Source organism: Thunnus maccoyii, chromosome 7 (genome assembly GCF_910596095.1).
Source record: "Thunnus maccoyii chromosome 7, fThuMac1.1, whole genome shotgun sequence".
NCBI classification, from domain to species: Eukaryota; Metazoa; Chordata; class Actinopteri; order Scombriformes; family Scombridae; genus Thunnus; species Thunnus maccoyii.
In genome coordinates this window covers 10955272-10977157 of record NC_056539.1, presented here as the reverse complement: position 1 = coordinate 10977157, position 21886 = coordinate 10955272, and the positions used below count along the sequence as shown (strand labels likewise).

At 40.5% G+C, this 21886-nt stretch overlaps 1 protein-coding gene across 5 annotated transcripts in view; it reads left to right on the top strand.

Moving 5' to 3' along the window:
• ncanb (neurocan b) overlaps positions 1–20447 on the top strand; it is a 179860-nt gene extending 159413 nt beyond the window's left edge. For all 5 annotated transcript variants that reach the window (XM_042417391.1, XM_042417396.1, XM_042417393.1 and 2 more), the window contains 5 exons: positions 7329–7487; positions 10948–11030; positions 11576–11720; positions 18061–18243; positions 19634–20447. In XM_042417391.1, coding sequence (XP_042273325.1) covers positions 7329–7487; positions 10948–11030; positions 11576–11720; positions 18061–18243; positions 19634–19770 — 707 coding nt within the window. In that variant the 3' untranslated portion in view covers positions 19771–20447. The remainder of the gene's footprint in view (positions 1–7328; positions 7488–10947; positions 11031–11575; positions 11721–18060; positions 18244–19633) is intronic.
• Positions 20448–21886: the final 1439 nt, after the last annotated feature.

Here is a 21886-nt window from a genome sequence, read left to right as displayed (position 1 = left end):
AGTCAGCAGAGAAAATGACAGCAGCAGTCACTGAGTCTGGTCCCATAAGACCAGAGATAATGGCAGGAACATTGAGCTGGCTAATGCTAATCTACTGCTGTCAGATCAAGCGTATGCTGTGTGTATGAGTACGGCTGCAAAATGCTGATTCAAATGCAGTTACAATTGTCTCCTGTGAAACTGACTGAATTTTCCACAAACATTGCCATAAATGTTCGGTCTTCTTTCGCCATTAGAGGGTTTTAGAAAATTACAAAGTAGCAGTGTACTATAGATTTATGCCTTTCTATTCATGCGTAATTCTTCCCAGGCTCTATTTCAGCATTCATTGCTTCAAACATAGGGAAACAATTTTCATAGTCACTAGTTCATGCATCTATTAGTGTGCAAACACTAATAGACGTACTGTAAGGCTCGGGCTGATCGGAAGGTCAAAACAAATACTTGTTGGGAATATTTTTCAGAGTACAATGTTATAGTGTTTATGGTCTCATTAGGGTTGTAAGCTGCTAAATCCTTGTAGCACTTAATTAGTTTGGAAAAAATATCCCCCTATTACCAAAGCAGAAGTTGAAACGCGTCACAAAGGTGACGTAAAAGACAATTTCAATTTTCCCATGATGGTGACTAAAATGATCTTGTTGTAACATTAATATTTTGCCATGTTATGATCGTCACTGTAGATCAATGGTCCATTTTGCAATATTGCCTGTAACACAAGGAGTGATTCATTCCTTATCACCCATCTCCATGTGCTGTTTTACCATCATTACTGAATGTAAACAATTGTACAATATATCTGAGAGCTCAAGAATACGTTTGAACTAACCTTTAGAAAAGCCCTGAAGACACAGAAAGCCACACATTTTTATCCAGAAATGTATTTTCAAAGTAACAAGAGCTTCCTGTCGTGTCTGATGAGCTCCTGTGTAAAAGAGTTCTCACTCATCTGTATCAACTGCAAAAGAGTTTGCAGCAAACCATCTTTACTAAATTTTATAATTATACATCTCTTTCTTTCTTCAAGTGACTGAATTGGCCGAACCATAATAGACAGAGACAGTGCTCACATCTAGAAGCATGAGTAGATAAGAGTCCCCACTGTGCACTGTTCTACAATGAGAGGAGCACAATCGCTACAGTCCGAATGGGAAATTAAACTTGAGCTCATCTCACTGTGAGGCAAGAGGGTTAACCAGTGAGCTACAGAGCTACACAGAGGAGACTGAAAATGTTAAGATGGCTAATTGGATTTCATGTCATTGGCGGGTTTCGAGGTCATCCGATTAAAGCCCCAGACTACCTGGAAGTAATGAAATAATTCTCCACATTTACATTTACCATAATCGTAGTGACAGTAGCAACTTACTACACCGCTCAGAAGACATTATTAGATCCAGTAAGGACCGTAGTAAGAAGGCAATCAATCATCCCTCTGATCATATGATCTGAAGTTCAAGAGGTACTCAGGTACTTAACTCGGACTAACAAACAAACTTAATCTCTTATTCAAACAGTATTGATCATAAACCTTCAGCAAGATGCTTATTCCTCCCAAACTGAGTGAATGTATGTGGAACACATCTTAGCCTAAAAATGGTTGCACATACTTAGCAAGATGAATGACAGGAATGTATCTCAATGTCAGTTTTGTCATATTTTTATGTGATTGACAAGGATTTTCTCAAAAGGTTTGTAGTGTGATAAACCTCATTTCTTATGTAAAAAACTGTTAGTTGATCCATGTCCTGTGTATACATGAATCTCCTCAGTCACTCTTCCTTTAAATTGCTGAAGCTGTTAACCAGTTGTGAGGTAGCAGTTAGTCATCCTGCTCTGTTAACAAGAGTTAAAGCCATGTCTGCTGGCTGTGACTGCTGTATAGGGCAGAGTGTCATTTGAAATTTAAAGTCCCCCTCCATTACAAAATGTGTTTTTCTTCTTGTTCCTTCAGTTGGATGTTTGAGCTTTACTGTGCAGAATGATGTTTGTGCAGACATTTAAGCCTCTTTTCACATTAATCTGCTGAAAGTGGAAAGTTTCTCTGTGCTCATTTTTGTTTCGTCTGTTATTGACTCACAAAATACAAACAGAAACACAAAAGATACACAATTCTGACAATTAATCAACAAACAAATGTCCTACAAGTCCTATGATTTCTAAACCCCCTCCAACCCAATTTACAAATCTAAACCCATACACCCCTCATAAATATCAGTCCTAAACATTATTACTATTCTTAACTTAAGTCAGAAAGAGAATAAAATAAAATAAAACAAAAATGGTAGTCTTGGATTTTTTTAATAGTGACATTAAGTACTTTTTCACTGGTGCCCAAGTTTCAGCCAGTGGAGGCTGGTGACTCAAAAAATTGGGGAGGACCGGAGAAAAACCAACATGGAATCTTACAACAAACCACATCATACTATATCATTGTCCCACCTGATGAAATCCGAGGGGTGGGGGGCAATTTCATATGCCAATAAAACAATTTGCTTGTGGTGAAAAGGCTGCTTCTTTAAAGACATTTAGCATTTACATAATGTCTCTAAACAACAAAGTGCTCATTTTAGCCATGGAGTGGTTCAAATGTGTCATTTTACCAACAAAGTGAAATTCAAATTTATAGTATTGTTCTATTGTTAAAACAAATTTATGTTCTCATCAAAAACAGACAACATATCACATGATTTACACGTGTTTCCTTTGTATTTTCTTAGTATACAGAAATATACAAAGTAGCACAAAGCTTATAATGTGATACAGGTTCAGATCAGTGCTGAATACTAGAAAGATTGAACACTAAAAACATTCACAGATCTAAAAGTGTAGGTTCACATCAGAAAGTATTAATGTGTATCAAATACATGACTTACACACCCTTATCTATATGTACAATATACAAAAAAAAGTCTACTAAGCTGACATATTAACACTGGGGGTGTTAACATGAACACAAAACTCATGGTACAGATCGTATCACGGATTTGAGTCACGGATCAGATCATTATTAGGATCAGCGAAAAAAAAGGGGGGAGACAAATAAAAATTTGTTTTCCATTAATTTTTAACACACTTACAGCAAGAAACAGCAAGGAACTTTTGCCCATGGTCTTAAATGAAAACAACATTTAAGATGTCCAATGTTTAAATAAAATAAAATAAAATATTTAATGCTCAGTTATTGCAGTATGAGGCATGAAACCTTCCTCTTTTAAACAGTGAATGAAACAGCCTCTGTCCACATCATCAAAACTTGATGATAACAAACATTCACCGCTAACATCAGTTAACAGCTAGATGCTAATTAGCTGCTCAGCTGCAGCACATTAAACAGCGGGTCAACATAACTCCAATGTCACATCGGACCCGTTAGAAGCTGGTTTGATCGTTGCTCTTCAAAATCCCTGCTAGCGACACGCTGTCTGTCCATGACTTGTACTTACAGCAGTTTGTTTACTTTGTCTTAACTGAGACATTAAATTTTGCAATTAATCCACAGTTCATATGCCTGCCAAACCGTGGGGGGCGATCAATGCGGAACACGGATCAACTACAATCAGTTTCACCACTAGTTAACACTTGTTATTTTAACTACTTTAAGCTTATTACTCTATATACGGCTCAGCTTAAAAACAGACTAAAGAAACTGTCAGAAGCAAGCAGCCAGACCTCCTGCACACTCATTCACTAATCACACAACATCAACAGGTGACTGAACAACCACTCAATTAAAAACCAATGAATGAGTGAGTCCAGACAGCTCACTGTAACTTCAACAAGCAAACTAACGTGACCCACAACACATTATATGATCTCTCCCAAAGAGACAGAGAGAGAGAAGCTGTATCTGACTCACATTATCTGACGTCTTCTTTCTATCATGGAGATGAAGTATTCATGTCATAACGTCCATTTGTAGCTGTTGGTCATCTTGTTTGTTAGTTAACAGAACTTTATGGCTGCTGGTTAACCAGTCTGATATCATTAGCAACAATGACAAACAAGCTAACTCTCCCGGTTGTTTCTCCGGTTGCTTCTCTCTCCAGCCTCCCCGGCAGCGTCCTGCTGCTGCTGCGCTGCACAATCCAGATCATTTCTCCCATTAGCTTAACAACAGTCCTTAACAGTCCTTCCATGGATGTATAAAGAGTCCTTCAGGCTGCTACAACAAGCCAACTGTTACGTTGGCTAACACAAGGAGTTATCTACTGCTGCTACTCTGCCTTACAGTGGAGAGAATTGAAGATGAAATCTGGAAACTATCATTGGACCAACTCGATGTCAATATTTCATTCTGGTTGTTGATTGGTAAGGGAGGACAGCCTCCCTTGGAGCGTCATTTTACGTGTCATGGCCAATCACAGATTAGCATGAAAAAAAATGAAATACATTAAGTCCAATGTAAGAGAGCCCGCCCTGCGGAGGACAGCAGGCACTCGTCCTCCTCTGTCCCACACTCCACCTCCACCAATTGTGCCCCCCCACCACCACTTCACACACTGCCCTTTCTCTTCCCGCCCTGCAGGTGTCGCTGTTGAAGCATTTTAAACAGAATATCAGTAATGGATTTTTTTCCAAAGAGGAGAGAAAAAATACTTTATAAATACTGAGATTTGTAATGGTTTATTTCAACCAAATATTCTGTTTTATATTTTGATCTCCCTTTTGCCTCTCAAAAAATAGAGGAGGATCAACCTCCTCTGCCTCTATGGACCAGCCTCTACTGGTTTCAGCGTATTCTGTCTCATTATTTTGCTGTATAAAAGCTACAGTACCTTTTCCAACATAATCATTTCTACTGCTTCAGTGATCCATTCTTTCTGACTTGGTGTATTTAAAGCAATCCAGTTATTCTCCATTTGTGATTACCTACCTGTGACCATCCACAACGAGAGGAATATCTTTGTTCTTTGAAGATACTCTGCCTGCTGAAGTTATGCAAGTCACCCAGTGGTGTGAGTGGAATGGCTATATTAGTGTCAATCATCTCTTTGCTTTGTTACGCCAAACCAAATTATGCTCAAACTGAGATTTAAGGTGAGCACAGAGAAACTTTCCACTTTCAGCAGATAAATGTGAAAACAGCCTACTAGTGTCAAACTCTGCACATACATCATTCTGCACAATGAAGCTCAAATATCCAATGAAGCAACAATAAGAAAAACACATTTTGGAATGGAAGCAGACTTTAACAATACTTGTGGGAAAGTATTTTCAAGAAATGTAATTTTTTTTAAAAGCTATTTGAATTTAACAAAAGAAGCCAATGTTCTTAAATGCCAACATAAGCAGCTGAGACAAGACATTTGCCTTAACAAAATATTTTAAAATATGCCAAAAAAAAACCCATCTGACCAGAGATTCCTTGCCAGTTTTCAGTGTTTGACAGTTTTCGATACTTGCAATACCAAAAGAGTGTTGAGGGTCCATACTGCGCTCTAGCTGTGACTCACAGTAACAGTAGGAATAGGCTTCTTCTCTATGTAGCACTCCACTTCCATCAGACCTATGAAACTGAATGAATGCATGTCAAACAGGCCAGTGGCTGAATGATGAATTTCAAACAGTGTCAAATTGCACCAGAGCATCAAAGAGTGATAAAACCGGACAGAGACTTGCCTCCATAAATTTCCCAGATATATGCAAACATGACTCTCCTCATTCTTCATCTCTCCCTCTCTCTCCGGTCCCTCATGCACCCAACACGCGTGCATGAATGTATGAACAGATACGCATCCATGTGTGTCTGACTTTTGACATGACAGAGCTTTATGTTTATTGTAGGAGACATGACAAAGGAATTACACTGTAAACACATACAAGTGTATTGTGACACGCTATTGCATGTTGGATACACTGTAGAGCAGTTTTTCTTACGCATTGCTCACTGTCAGTAAGTGTGTTTGTCACTTTCACACTCAGTGGAGGCAGCCATTATTGTGCACTGATTCTGAGGCAGCTAATGCATCATGCTGAAAGAAAGAAAATATATAAATATATATGTAAATTGATTAATGTAGTGATTTAAAGTAGTGACAGTAGGCGGACTCGGCTTTGTAAGATCTCCGTTCAGATAGCTAGGGTGACCTGAGAGGAGAAATGTACCTTCACCACAGAAGGGGAGTCTTACTATGACCCAGTGCATTGCATTTGTGAAATGTTATCACTGCACTTCACGGCATTGTACCTCGGAAGGCCCTGAACAACAACATGAATGGATGAGACCACAAAGCTTAACAGAATGAAAAGCACTTATCGCTCTCTCGATGCAGTACGAAGGTTTCAGCCCTTTACTTTATATTACAGAATGAAAGGGCTTTCATAACGGACTCCTCTCCTCTCCTTTCCCTAGCTAAACCGCATCTCTCTGCATACTAAACAGGGCCCCATACGGCCCAATTTGCACTGGCCAATTTACTGGTGTCGCTTCAGATTTGTTGGAGGAAAAGCTGAGGCCTTTTCCCTGATCCCAACACTGTAGGGGAGGAGGGAGGGAGGGGGCACGGAGGGGCTAAGCATGAGGGGAAACTGGAGGTGGCTTGCCTGACAGATCCAGACTGAACCACATCAGCTATACATACATTTACACACATACAGATATACACACATTTGCACACCCGCATTCATTACACACACAGACAATCCTGCATGGAGCGGAGAGCCTCACACACACACACACATACACACATATATCACATCTGAGATGTACAGCGCACAGTCACACAGCTAACCCCCAGAGAGATGAGGGGAATAGATGAGAGAGATGAAGGGAGAGAGGGAGGACAGGATGGAGGGTGAGTCAGTGTGCTGACAGGACTGTGACAGGGCTTAATTACCAAGCGAGCACCGCGCACTGGAAGCAATTTCTAAGGATTGTTGTCATTTGAATAGATTAAAACGCCCTTTCTCTGGACTAAGCTGTCTCACTGCAGGCTTGCCTCCGCTGTGGATTAAAAGTCCAAGTCGAATGAAAGGAAAGAGAAGGAGACAGAGAGAGGGATAGAGACAGAGAGGAGCGTCACAAAGAGCACTTAAAGCAAGATGGTAATGAAGAAAGAAAAGGAAGACAAGAGGAATTTGTTGTGTGTGTGAATTAAAAAAAACAAAAAACAAATAGATAATGGTCATATCCCTCTTCTTAGTGTTAAATCCTCCTACTCCTTTCCTGTGTAGCTCTATTATTCTTTTGCATCTGTCGGCTGTGGGTGTTTAACGATTTTAAAAACCCACATTTCTCTTCCCACATGGATTTTCCATTGACTGATCACTGTCTTTTCTTAATTACTTTCCTCTTATCTTTCCCAATCCCCCTCGCACACCTGCAGACACCGAGGGCTGCGAGCACACATGGAGGAAGTTCCACGGCCACTGCTACAGGTACTTCAGCCGCAGACACACCTGGGAGGACGCTGAGAAGGACTGCAGGGAGCACAGCGGCCACCTGGCTAGTATCCACAGCCTCGCCGAGCAGAACTTTGTCAGAGGTGGGTAGAAGTGGAGGAGTGGAAGGTAGGATGGGGACGGACTTGGCCCAGACAGTGTATGTAAATGTTTCTTGGTGTTTGTTCTTATCTGATTACACAGCAGGAAATTTTGAATTAGGTAGATAAGTTAGGGCAAGGAATAAGTCCTATTAATTTTCTGCAATGTTAGTTGGAGCACTTCCAAATAGCGCTGGCCCGTAAGTGTTGATGATTCCAATCATCAGTCGAATCAGTGCAATTTTTTTTAAGCTGCCTCGCCGGCTCTTGCTATTTCACAACTCCATAACTCAGAGAAATATCAGGTGACTCTTACACCAATCAATTTAAATAATGGCAACGATTTGGTCTTTATAATCTGCTCTCACTCTGCTGTCTGCCATCACCTGCTACATACCGCTTTTACTGGCTGTTGATTGATATCTACTCTCCTGCTTTAGTATTACCGTACTTAGCGATGGCACCTCTCGCCTTATGTGTATTCCATAATTCAGTGATAAATGTCGGAGCGGCCCCTGAAGGGGTTTATTGCGCTCCCTGCTGAATAACGCCCTCAGGAGCGGTGCATGTTGAGCCCAATAAATATATATCACCATTTGTCGCAGTAAATGGTACTATAGGCTCTGATGCGAATGTCTGTGACAAAACATTTAATATACGATCATATTCTCTCTTAGAATGTGATTTGTCAGGTGAAAAATCCCTACAGCAGGTGAGGTAATTCCATTTGTGTCCAGTGAAAGAAAAGCAAGTTTCATTCTGTATGTTGAAAATAAAACCAGTATCAAGACAAAGATTGCACTCGATTAAAATACAGTCCTTACTGATTTGCATGAGAAAGATGTGAAATTGTTACACGGCATGAGCAGATATTTCCACCTGTTCATTTAGAAAAATAAAATTTTAAGATCCATTGTGCGATATGTACTAAGGATTTGTGGCCCCCTTTTAAGAGCTAAACAGCAGAATTGTGTTTCTCTTTTGTTTACTAAAGGGCTGCACTAAGGTTTTACATGTCTGGGTTCATGTAATATGTATTTTAAGGCATTCCTGTTTAGAGGTGCAAAATATGGGAGACAGGAATGGAAATGCATACAGTCTCTGCACCTAATCTGCAGCACTGTTTATCTTGTCAAAGGAGTTTAAAGTTTTTACTAAAAATCAGATTTTTCATAACTCATTCAATCACTGATCTTTTTGTTAAGCTCACACTATCAGAAAATTTGTTGTGGTCCTTTCACAACATCAGGATCTCTTCAATCACTGTTCCAGGTTCAACAGCAGAAAACACTTTTGAGCTCCTTTCCAGACATGCACAATGCACTTCAAAACAGCCCAGAAGCAATTCTTACATAGCAGCAAATCAGATGAACTGTGGCTGTTACATTTATAGTCTTAGTAAATGTCCCACAAAAAATGGTGATGCAAAAGTTCGCACATCTGATAGTAATTTGTGACAGACTTAGTAAATATATTAGGTTCAATCATTTTTTGAGGATTAATATTAGCATTATGGAGAGTTGATTGTGGAGGTGGGTTGAGCTGTCCATCATGTGTAGTGCAGTCCATCTGTTAAGCATGTTGTCCTGAAGTATTTGCAAATGTTTTTTGAATTTTTGGCACAGGAGAGAGGTACAGTACAAAACATCGCTACACTTTGGTTTTACTGCAGGCTTTTTGGGTTCCACTGGCGCTTATGGTGGACTTAAATATTTGGCCACAGTGAGCAGTTCAGCTGTGCCAGGCGGTATTACTAGGCTAATATCCATACAGTCTTCCTTTGGTGCCTCATAAAAACCTTCATCTACTCATTCTTAGCTTTTCAGCCTCTGGCAGCGCTCCACAGCCACTTGTGTTGTAATAAGGCCCGATCACCATCAGCAAGCCTCTGTAATATTTGATCCACCTTCTGTCTCGGACAGATGCCAGGACAGTGCAATCCATCTAGCGCCCGTCTTTCTCCTATATGCACACAGTTACCAAAAAGTGTGTTTAATTGCCTCGAAAATGGACGTCTCCACCCCTGCAATAAGGGGATCAGAGTCATTAGGAAGATTAATGGGCCTGGTAATGATGTTAATCAGATACACCATGATTGAAATTCCATTAGATATGTGCATGGGCATGTGCGCGCGCCTGTACGACCATGCACACAGAAAGCCCCCGCACACACACAAAAGAGATTAACCCAAAACACCATTAGTGAAATTTCCTTTCACACACAAACAAAAATCTCATCACAAGGGCATCACAGACAGAAACCGTATATCTCCATTACTGCTCGTCTCTCAGCTGAGCCGGAGAGGGAAGACGTCAGCGCTATGCCTGCTGCCTTTCAGCTCCAGGACTGAGTCAAGCTTCATGTGTGGAGCCTGTTACACAAAGAAGAATTACCTTCAGTACAATATGTCATATGAAAGAGGTTTTACACACAAAGATGTGTTACCAGGTTTCCAATAATGGAGAGTCCTAACCAGCCTGTGAAAACAATTGTGTAATGTCCTATCCAAGGAGGGTTGAATCGAAGGACTTGAAGGACAACTGGACTTGCTTGAAAATATTTGAAGACGTTTCACCTCTCATCCAAGGGGCTTGGATGAGCCTCTTCAAATAACCTTGGATAACCATTACCTAGATGACTGAGAATCTTCACAGATGTTGTATAATGTCTATAATCACCCTGATGATGTCATCAGGGTTTATTTTCTTAGCTTGAGTCTGGAGATTTCTGAGACAATTTTGAAACAGAAAGGCAGCATAACACCCAGAGGATGTGGAACTTAAAAGACATGGGCATTTATAGAGCACTTTTCAAAGTACTCAAAGACGCTTTGCATAAATTAAAAGGATCCTGAAAAGTGATGGTCTAATGAGGCAGTGAGGGTCTAATGAAAAGATTCTATTGGTTGCATTATGGGAATTGTAGGATGTGTTTTTTTTGGAGCTTGACTCATACTAGGAACTAAGTCAAGATATCTCAGTCTGTTCTTCAAGTTTTTTTACTAGGTTTTTTTTGTCGCTTAAGATGATGAAAGTGCAGTGCTGAGTTACTGAAGTACCCCTTTGACATAACCTTGGTGGACACTAATTGGATGTGTATTCACACCATGAATGCACATATTGTAATGTGGATAGCTTTATATAGAATTAAAACCCTGTTTTCCTGGTTTCCTCAGTGTTCTACTCACAAAGAAATATGATGTGCAGTCATATACAATGGTTGGACACAATATCACAGACACCTGTGAAATCTTTTGCAATCAGATACTTAATTTATTTTGACAATGAGGTGTTGATCCACATTTTTAATCCCATAATTTTTCAGGTTTTTGTATTAGATTGTATTAAACTGTTGATAAAAAGGTGCTATTTAGTGGACTACCTTATGACTGTGTTTTGTGTATGTGTGTGCCCATATTTTTTCTGTGTATTCATGTCTCCCTGTACGTTCCCTCCTTCTCAGGTCTAAGCCATGACAACACCTGGATCGGGTTAAATGATCGTACAGTGGAGGACGACTTTCAGTGGACCGACAAGATGGACCTGGTAAGGAACCCGCTGTGTCTGTTTCTTTTCTATTCAGCTGTTTCCAGTCACATTTAAGGCCCTAGAAAAACATAATCCATTTGTGGGGATTAACTAAAATTCTGAGACGCTCATTATTGCTGCTGGAAACATCCCGAAACACAGTTTGTTGGAAAAAATAGTAATTTGTGAGTTGTTGTTCTGGTTTTTTTGTGATCCCTACAAAAATGTTCTCTGTTATGTCTACCTTGAGATTTTCATGGCTTGGTTGTTATACATACAGCTGTGTCTACTGATAATGGCAGAATGCACAGGTTGAACTTCTGTTCCATATTGATCTGCACAGAATGTTTTTATCCCATGATTATATACAACACAACAACATCTCAGAGTCAAAAGAGGAAAATGAAACAGACAACCAGGGAAGAAAAAGAAATCATGTTCTGCCCAGAAGTAGACCAATCATGTCTGATGTGAAGGGACAAAATAACTTTGAAAAACAGAAATCTGCACTGATTTCTAAGATTTGTTTACTCAACTTTATGTCTGTGTTCTTTTGTGTGCAGCAATATGAGAACTGGCGTGAAAACCAGCCAGACAACTTCTTTGCTGGAGGAGAAGACTGCGTGGTTATGATCGCTCATGAGAATGGCAAATGGAATGACGTGCCCTGCAACTACAATCTACCCTACGTCTGCAAGAAGGGAACAGGTGAGGACAGCGAGGGGAATAGAAAGTAGAGAGCGACATCGAGTGTGTTGCAGCTTCAACAAGTGATTAAGATGACTGACAGAGAGATAAGGAGGCAGAGATACTAGCAGGATGTAAAAGAGGAACACTGAAAAGAAAGCGAAACAGGCTGCGAGGAGGGAGAGACACGGGATTTAAAGAGCGAGGCAGTGAGGAGTCGGACAGAAGGAGGCAGAGAATGAGAAAAGGGGCAAAGGAGAAACAACTTTGCTCTGCTGTCAGTTCTTTAGTCTGAAATCCTATGCAGTCTTTAAACGAGGATCGTGAGATAGAAAGTGAGAGGTGATGGAATGTTCTCGACGCTTTTGTGTTTTTATGCAAAGCAGCTCACAAGAAACTGACAGCACATGTGGCTTTAGGTGATTCTGAACATCCGTATCGCAGGTTCATTTCCTCTGCCAAATGTTCTGTTTTAGTAAGGCGAAGCACGTCTTGAGGCAGAAAAGCACTTGATGTCCGGGAAACTTAAACTCAGCAAAACGAGGTGAGCAAACTTATTGGTTGGTTAAGTTCCTTTATACGCTTCACGTCCTCCGTTGCTGCTGACCCGACTTGGTACAGCAAGGCGTTGGAGTTAGGCCACTACATGCTCCTCTGAGAGCCTATTAGAGCATATTTTTACCACACATTTGCATACAGGTCAAAGTTATGACCAATGGCAAGAAGACAGACATATTAATATCTAGGTGGAGATTAGCGGGAGACTGGTTTAGAGAAATACTGGGACATAAGATGGTGGCTGGAGCCTCAAAACATACCCTGGAAATTAGGATAAAACAAACTTTGTTTAGCTGTTGATCAGGATTATCCAAAAAATTCCTTCTTGATCTGAACATGGTTGTTGATAGGGATAAAGATATTAGTCAGCTAATACTTTAGAATATAATCAGATCAGATCTGTGTTTAACCTACTGCCCTGTAGAGCTAAATAGAACAGCTTCCTTTATCATTCCTCTTCATCGTTCAGTATTTGATGAGCTTGAACATAAATGCCTCAAAGGCCTTCCTAATGGTCATTATGCTAATTTAAGCAAATTGTTTTGCTTTAACAGATGGTTTCTCATCAGAGGCCATAAGCCAAGAGAACATACTTCTAAAGCAGTAGGCAACAAGCACGTATTCTTACACATCCTGCTCTATTCTTGTATGAAAGAAAAGGTATTTCCCTTGCAAGAAAGGTGTTGCGCCACTTCTGATTCACACTGTCACAAGTCCCCAGTATCCAGCCCACCTCTGACCTTAATCAGTCAGTTACAATCACCGGCATCTTTTCATCTTCCCCGACTTTCCCGGTAGCCTCTTTTTCACTCTACTGTAACTAACCCCATGTAATGTCTTGTTTTATCAATGGAGTTTGACAGCTCCACGCTGAGCATTCTCTGCCTGATTTCGAATGCTCCGAGCCCATGTTCTCTGTTTGTCCGCTCATCGACGGCCCCCCGGGCTTGATTATGTGATAACAACAGCACGTGAGCCCATCGGACACCTTAATCAGTCATTGTGACATGTCATGCAGATGGCAATGACATCTTTTTTATACAACTGAAAAGAGGTGAGACTGTCAGCTGATGAGAAGGATGAGATGTGATGGTGAGATCTCCGGGAAAGAGAGGCAGACTCATCACACATATTATTATTCTGTAAAAAATCACTCACACAAGCCTCCAATCATCAATCACACGCATGCATTCAACCCCGTTAAACCTGCTGGTTAGGCTTTTCCCTCTGATTTCATACATATTTTTCAGAAATTGCCAACAATCTTTACCTCAGCCTATCTGGAAAGCTAATTCTCTTTGTAAAGGTGTAAAAGATGTTCAACAGATGTGCCATTTTTTGTGGTTTCATCTTGTGTTGCAGAGAAAGTTTTTCAGATTATTAAAACATCACATGAGGTCTGTAGGCCAATCAGAAATCTAAATTTTCACAAAGGTGAGCTTTTTGATCTGGAGTGACTTTTTCTGGAGTTTAATAACAGACATTTAACATTCAGAGGCATAAATTGACTGCTGGATCAATATAAGACAGGAGCAACATTTGGATTATAGTGACAAGACAGTCATACAGTCCTCTGCCTGTGAGCTCTTCTATCGAGGATGAGAGGGAAGTCACCCACAACAGCACATTTAAGTAAGTATTATATTATTATTCAACTATTTTGATGGGTTATTACATGCAAAGGGAGGAAATCTAATTTTACATGACATACTCAGTGAGCACAGTGAGTGTTTTGGGAAATGATAGGCTGTTGTCGGTACCTTTAACAGCTGACGTGTCCAATGGTGTGTGATGTAATCATTGTGGGATACACATCATGTAGAATAAACCTGCCATTCCTGAAATGTATTCTGAAGTAAAGGAGGAAAACAATGTTCTGTTCAGAAGGGACCGGCGGGGGGATACAGGGGAGGGAGGATGTGCTCGTGCTTAACCAAGGCTGAACTTGTGTGTATAATTACATTTTCAATATATTATTAATGCTCATTTTGATTTGGGTTTTAGTGTTGATGATGAATCCGGCTTTTCACAGAGAGTAGGGAAGAGAAATTGAAGATGACGGTGCTCTTCACTAATACCAACTGAGCAGCCACAGACCTCCCCACAGGATCCTGTCTTATCACTTTGATAAGACAGGATGCTACAGATAATGCTGCGAGGAGGTGTGTGCGGTGTCACAGCAGAAGTCCATCACCCACCAGGCCTCCAAGGACATGCTCTCTCACTACACTTCACTGCTCACTAGCTCAGAAGACATAAATCTTGGACCAAAGATTCATGACGAAGGAAATTTGAACTTGTCAAAAACAGATGCAAATAAAGTTTGAAGAAATCATACATTTCACATTTATTTATTACCTACACTAATGATGGTAATGGTTTGGAATGCGCATTATGTGATGATACTGTAAAAAAAAAATTACCACCACCGTGTAAGACTCACTCCCAGTAGTGTATTACTGAGATTGCACGCACTTTCATGTCTCTCTGATTCACTCTTAACATGATGCCAGTAGGTGCGCAGATGCTTTGAGGTCACATAGAAGTGCTGGGAGGAGCCAGCATCTAGCTGTCTGCAGCACTCCCCCATGCTGCTAACTCACACTGAGAACCCCCTGCCACAAAGACAGGCACAGAGTAACAGAAAATACTTCTAGAAACGTGCTGTTTTCAAGTATACCACAACGCCTGTATGCAACTTGTATCTCCTAATGTAGGCTAAACTAAAATACCCTAAATGAACACATACGGCATTATTCAAATTTACATTCTTTACCTAGATTTTAAATATAAATGAGAGTATACACTATGCTAAGAACACTACTCAATCCACAGTGACGATATCATCTGCTTCTTTTTCCTCTGAACAAATATATAATCATTCCTCCTCAGCTTTCTCTCTTCTTTTCTCTTCATTGGGACCCCATCTTATCCCTTGCACTTTCATATTTCTTTTTTTTTTACTCTTTAGATGAGTATAATTTTTTTTCTCCTACTTGACACTTATTTTACTTTCTAAAATAGCCAATGTCAATATTTGTGTGTGTTTGTGGCTATTGCAAGTGTATCTCATGATTGCAGGACACAGGTAGCATACAACGGGTTTATCAGAGCTTTTTCACTGAAATCGGCTACATCTATAAATGAGGGTGATCAGAGCTGTATGAGTGAACCAAAGCATTTAAGTTACAAGTCGTAAAACCAAAACAATGAGCTGAAAGATGCTAAAACACTCCACAGAGCTGACGACAGTTCTATATGGGTTCATCACTATGAGCGACACGTTCCACATTACAGGCGTACTATTGATCCGTTATTGATATAAACGTATTGATTAGTGCAGCTTTAACTATAACCACCATCTTGAGAGAAATGGGAATATGCTCTGAATTTCCAAAATCTGCCTTTGCAAGGAAAGCAACCCACATTACATAGTTTCTATAAACCAGTCTCATCATGTAAGCAAAATTATTGTCTATCAATTTATGCAGCTCACCAGCTATCAGACACATAGAGAGACATGCTAGTAGTGGGTTAATATTGTTAAACAATCAGTAATTAAAACCATGTAATTACAATGTCACTGTGATGCTATTGGGCCCAAAAAAAACTTTTCTCCATAACCTCACTATAACCACAACCTCACCATAACCACCACCTCTGTGAAATGATTCGTTGCTCTAGCAGGATTTGATCCATTCGGTCTGATCACGTTTCGAAAGTCCAGAGGAGCCGCATGATAGTTAGCAGTCTCGGCCAGTGGAAGGCTCTAATGAGCATGTTCAATGGATGCATTGGGCCCATAGAGCGTGCACAGTATGTTTTGATCCAGGTATTTCTTTACAGCGGGAAGTGCTTTTTTGGCTTCATGCACCACTGAGCAACTTTCATAAGAATGAACGGGGCCCCGCCTCTGACGCTGTATCCAGTTCTCTTTATACATCCATGATGTAGATATAAAGGGCTCGTTCTAAGGTAACAAAAACAAAAGCAATTCTTATTCTCATGGGATTATACATTAATTAAAACATACTGATGAGTATTATATTCCACTTCTACCAAGTCCATTCAGCTAGATGCCATTAAATTCTACACACTGCACCTTTAAAGGGTCTCCTTTAAAGCCATGACTCTATTTGCTTTTTCTGAGTTTAGTGACATTTTCTGTTATCCCTTCTTCAATACGTTGCTTCCTCCGACTGTGAGAAATCATTCAACGCTGTACATAGGTGAAGCCTAATGGAAATCTACCTTTTAGCCTTCCATTTTTGTGGAGTCAGTGATTGTCTCAAGTGAGGAGGGAAGTACTTATTGCCATCTTCCTTCCACAACACATTAAACTGTAAATGCGGCATTAAACCTTTCATCAGAGTTAATGACATTGCTTTCCCTTATTAAGAATTTAAGAGGTATTAGGAGAAGGACAAGGGAATTGAGCATTTTCTGATTGCTGATTAAGTCCTCTCATGACTGCTTTCACCACTTAAGTATGTAAATCACGTTCAAGGATGGGATAAGTGGTAATTTTTGGTACTGGAAAATAATACCTTTGATAAGGGCAGCATGCAAGTTTTTTCTTATTCAAACAGGTTTCTACGACCCTTAACCCCACAAACTATTAGCCCTAGTCTCTTAGGTTCCTGTCTGAAAGGAGCTCAAACTGGGACTCAGATGAGGAGTGCAGTTGGGTTGGTGTACAGGTTAGGACTGATAGGTCCAGACCAGATTGGCATTAGTAGGGTAATAGTGACCAGAGCCTACAAGTATGTTTACTGTATTTCATCATCAATTAGGCAAAAACTGAAGCAAAGTGATTACACGAAATTTATTTCGTAGCTAAAAACATCTGAGAAGATGCTGCCAGGATAGCTTGGTGGTTGCATCATGCAAAATAGGAACATTTTAAAGAACAAATTTATGCAAAGAAATCAGGACATCCATTTAAAAAAAACTGCATATGGAACACGGGATGTGAAAATGTGAATATGGATATTATAAAGAAGTTAAATGTGAATATCTGTAATAATTTTTTGACCTTCAGTATTTAGGCCTAATTTTGTTGTTGGTAATAGCTCTTTTTCCCCACATGTTTGACTCAGAAGGGCTTTTGCTTTCTCCTGACCATTAATTAAACTAAAATAATAAATTAGCGGCACTGCAGGACATCCAAGGAGGTGACTAAAAACTAAAACCTTTTCCATGATTTTGTTACACATTACTGCATGTTGAAGGGCAGGAAATGCTGGGGCTTCAGCTGCAGGACTGCCATCTAGGGATTCCCAGAGTTAATGCAGTACACCCCCACCTGCCACCTCCTCAAAGGAGACTGGCACCCCCCTGACAGGAGAGTTGGAAAATCTGTGAAGTTTATCTGAGTGTTTGTCCATCTTGTCAGTCTCTGACCAGAGTGTCAGTCCTCCTTCCATCTCAGCTTGTGTAAACATTTTTCTGATTCTACCTTGACTCTTTATGTGTCTAAAATGCTGTTACTTTTACAACTCACTCACTCACTCACTCACTCGCTCCCTCACAGACACACTGTCCTGCAGACCACATTTTGATGATTGTGCTGTGAGTGGTTCTCAAAGGAATGTTTTAGCCAAGTGTTTATCCTACTTACTGAATGTAAAAACCATTAGGGACACTGAAATGTTTTCATGAAACACACTGATAAGGTGTACAAGTAAAAGTCATTATCCCACATGGATTTTGTTTGTTGAATATATAATAATCTCACAGGAGGAAAACAAAAGTGAACTGATTAATATTCTGTCTCGTACTGTGTCTTTCTTTGCCCCTACAGTGCTTTGCGGAGCCCCTCCCACTGTGGATAATGCCTTCCTGATTGGTCGGAAGCGCTCCCACTATGACATCCACTCCGTAGTGCGCTACCAGTGTGCCGACGGCTTCCTGCAGCGCCATGTGCCCACCGCTAAGTGCCGTGCCAATGGCAAGTGGGACCGGCCTAAAATCATCTGCATAAAATGTGAGTTTTCACGGCAGGATTTTTCACAGAGCGGGGCAGCAGACAACAAGACTCAAAGCAGTATTTCCATTTATTAGGTCATTTTTCACATTTACATTTTCTTATTTTTAGCATGCACGCCACCATAGGTCCTCAAGACCGAACCTCCTACATTAACCGCCCTCGGGAGCTTCTGTCACCATGTGCATTCAAGCTTGCTATCCCTGCTCTCATTATTAATAATTGCAAGCAAAAAGATTACTGAGGTTGCAGACTGAATTAAATCCCCCGGGCTTACTTAGAAGTGGTGGGGTCTCCTTTGAAGTTCTTCATGCTTGAGGTGGGATTTTTTTTTCTTTAGACTTTTTAAAACAGTTTTTTTGCAACTGGTTGACCGTTACAAAAAGATGTGCACTAGAAAATAAAATGTTAAACCAAAATGAAATACAACTCTCATACTCCATATCGTACAGCAAGAATAAAACACTTTAAGTGGTCCAAATATTCTCATATCTGCTCAGATTGTTGTTTAGATGGAGTGAAATGATGACATTGCAATGTCACCGCAGTCTTTCGTTCATGGTTGAAGCTACTTCTTATTTTAGCGCGATAACATTCTTGTATTATGCAACTTTCTTACAATTTATCTCCTTTGAGCCTTAAAATAGTCTTTTACTCAAATGATTTTAAAGGACTCACTCAGACTATGACAGAATGATGTCATAACTCAGCATAATTTTTATACTTGCTTTTTCCCCAGGAGATATAAAGGGTTGATCTATATAAATATTCAACAAACTGCTTTGTATTTCATTTCACTCTGCTCACAATATGACAGTAATGATGAAATACTGAAATAATGTAGCTTCTGTTGGAAGTGATAAAGATTCCTTTTCTTATGACTCTTTATCTTTGGACAGAGTTGTTTTTATGGCCGGGAGTTATAGTGCCGTTATCATTCATTGCAGGCGACGTTTCTTTGTTGGCAAAATCCAGAAAGGGACAGAGCAACCTAATTTGGCAGCACACCCCAGGAACAAGCTTATAGTGAGGCTGTGAGTGGGTGGCTAGCTCTCTGTGCTCTTGCTAAAGGCACCCAGTCCACTGAATGTGAGATTAAACAGATTCTCTCAGTGTGGTAAACCTTCTACAGATAACATGTATTTTGACCTTCCTGCTTTTTGATGCCGTTTCCCTCGCCTCTTACCTGGTTTCACCTCCCTCTGACTGTCTGCCTGAACGCTTCTAATGCTTGTCAGTGATTCATCTCCCTCTTACATCATTTTTTTCACTCTCGCCTTTCATGTTTCATTTCCATCCCTGACTTATGTTTGCTTCCTTTAATAAATCGCCTGCCCTTTCTTTTATTTCACCATCTTTTCCTTCTTACCCTCTGTTTTTTCTCCACCAGCCCGACGAGCCCACCGTTACCGGCGTCACCACCACAAGGGCAGGAGGGAGCGCAGGAAGCACAAGAAGCATGGCCACAGAGAGGGAGGGCACCATGGAGGCGAGCTGGGTCAGGGTCACAACCATGCCCACTTCTGAACCAAAAAAAAACAAACCCATCCCTTTTCCTTTCCACTCCTCCTGCCAACTGCAGTTTGCCTGTTTCCCTGTCGTCCCTTCCTCTCGCCCCAATTCGCCCAAACACCACTTCACGACCTTAAACTCTCAGCCCAAGCCCCCCACCCCCCACCCCCCTGCACTGCCCTGCCCTTAGTTCCACCCCTGGCTCTCTCGAGTCAGCCTGTATCATAGTCAACTCTGAGGCCTGCCAAATTGCTGCCAGGCGTCACCAGGACAATAACAATCCCTTTGTACTCTTTTTACTTTCCTTTTTCTGTTGTACTTTCTCGTCTTACTCGTCTGTTTCTCACCCGCCCTCTTACTTGACCCAGTTACTCTCCCGCCAAGCTCAACGATGACCTGAAACATGGGGCTACGCTGACCTGTTTTTGAAATAAAAAATATACCTTTGAGATCCACACCGAACATTCTTCGGACAGAGGTGGTTTAGTACAAACTGTAAATAGGGACGACATAATTGAAAATGCCGTATCAAAATCAGACGAGTCAAGGAAGGACATCCATGTTGTTGACTTGAGCCTTTGTCTGTTGAACACGTTATTTTTTACAAATACTCAGTGTTTATTTCTTGACTCTGCTGCTTTTTGTTTGCTCTTTGTAAGTACTTGACTTAAAGCGAGTTATTCTGAAACAGATTTAATTGATTTTCTTTGAATCAGAGCAGTTGTATTTGAATTATTTGATTGTTAGCCTTGTATCTTCTTGTCAGTGTAAGACAGTTACTTTAGATCAGATGCTGAGCCCCCAGAGGAAAATGGAAAACACGTCTTTGTCAGATCCATCACATCGCATTACACATCAGTCACTTTTCAAAATCTCAAACAGCTCTTGTTGTGTCAGACATCCACACCTGTCATTGTCAAGGGTTAATCTGAATATTTGATATCAGTTTGTCTCAGCTCAGAACAGGAGTCCCATGTTTGCTTTGCCTTCCTCTCATAGTTTGTGTCGCTGTATGAATGCGTACTGTGAGTGAATCAAGGTGATGCAGCGTAGGGAAAGATCCTCTTGCTAGACTGTTTCTGCTCCAACCTAATGAGGAGAAATTATGCTGTCAACCAGGCATGCAGAGAGGGAGGGAGCAGGCTATCTATCCAGATCCAGTTGCCCCCTCATATGTTATAGGAAGCACAAGATATGACAAGTCCATGCACAGAGTTTGGGTACACTGCAAAAAACATAAATGTCATGAAAAAAGGAAAAATGTGGCAGGAATTTTCGAGAAAAGGGTGTCAGTCAGAATATTGAAACGGGACAGAATAATATCCAGAATTGAAGTATCATTCTTGAAGAGACTTTCCTCTCCAGAAGAACAAATCTGTTGGTCTTTTTGTTGAAATGCTGAAAATGACCATTGTTTACAAATGTTGTTTTTGTTCTCAGTAGCAAAGATAGAAGTAGCATGACTTTGTTGTATTTCCAAAAAAAGTCCTAGGAGGGTCTCAGGATGGATGATTATCATCCATCCTGACGGATCAGCATCATTAGCATTCATTTTGAATCATGGTTCTGGCCACCTGGCAAATGTCAAATATTAACTCACCTTTTTAGCTTTGTTTTTGTCTCCACCATCTCCTGAGTTAAATATCACTTTGTTCTGCCTGCCGTTTCAGCCCGTCCTCACAAGAAAAACAACAGTATAGGTCTAAAATTCAGGCCAACAAAACCACCTATATTTACGTTTACGCCATCTAGCAGCTATATTATTGTTATTGTTATTATTGTTAATTATTGTTTAACAGTGATTTGTAATGGTTTTGGTCTTTTGGGTCATTCTGGAGGTCCTCTGGTGGTTCTTGCTATGGCTGCCAGATTGCGTAAACGTAACCATAGGTCATTTTTTGCCAGTTGAATTTTGGATCTACACTCGTTTAATTATCAGGATGAGTTGGCCTGGTGGTGTACAGTGGGTTTAACAGAGATTTTTTACTGAAAATGGTGAAAGTGAACCACAACAGTAAATTGGTGAACCTTAAAACCAAAACAATAAGATGAAAGAAGTTAAAACGCTGCGACTAGCTGTAGGGAAATGTAGAATCAGGTGATAATTCACTGTGGATTCATCACTCCAGGC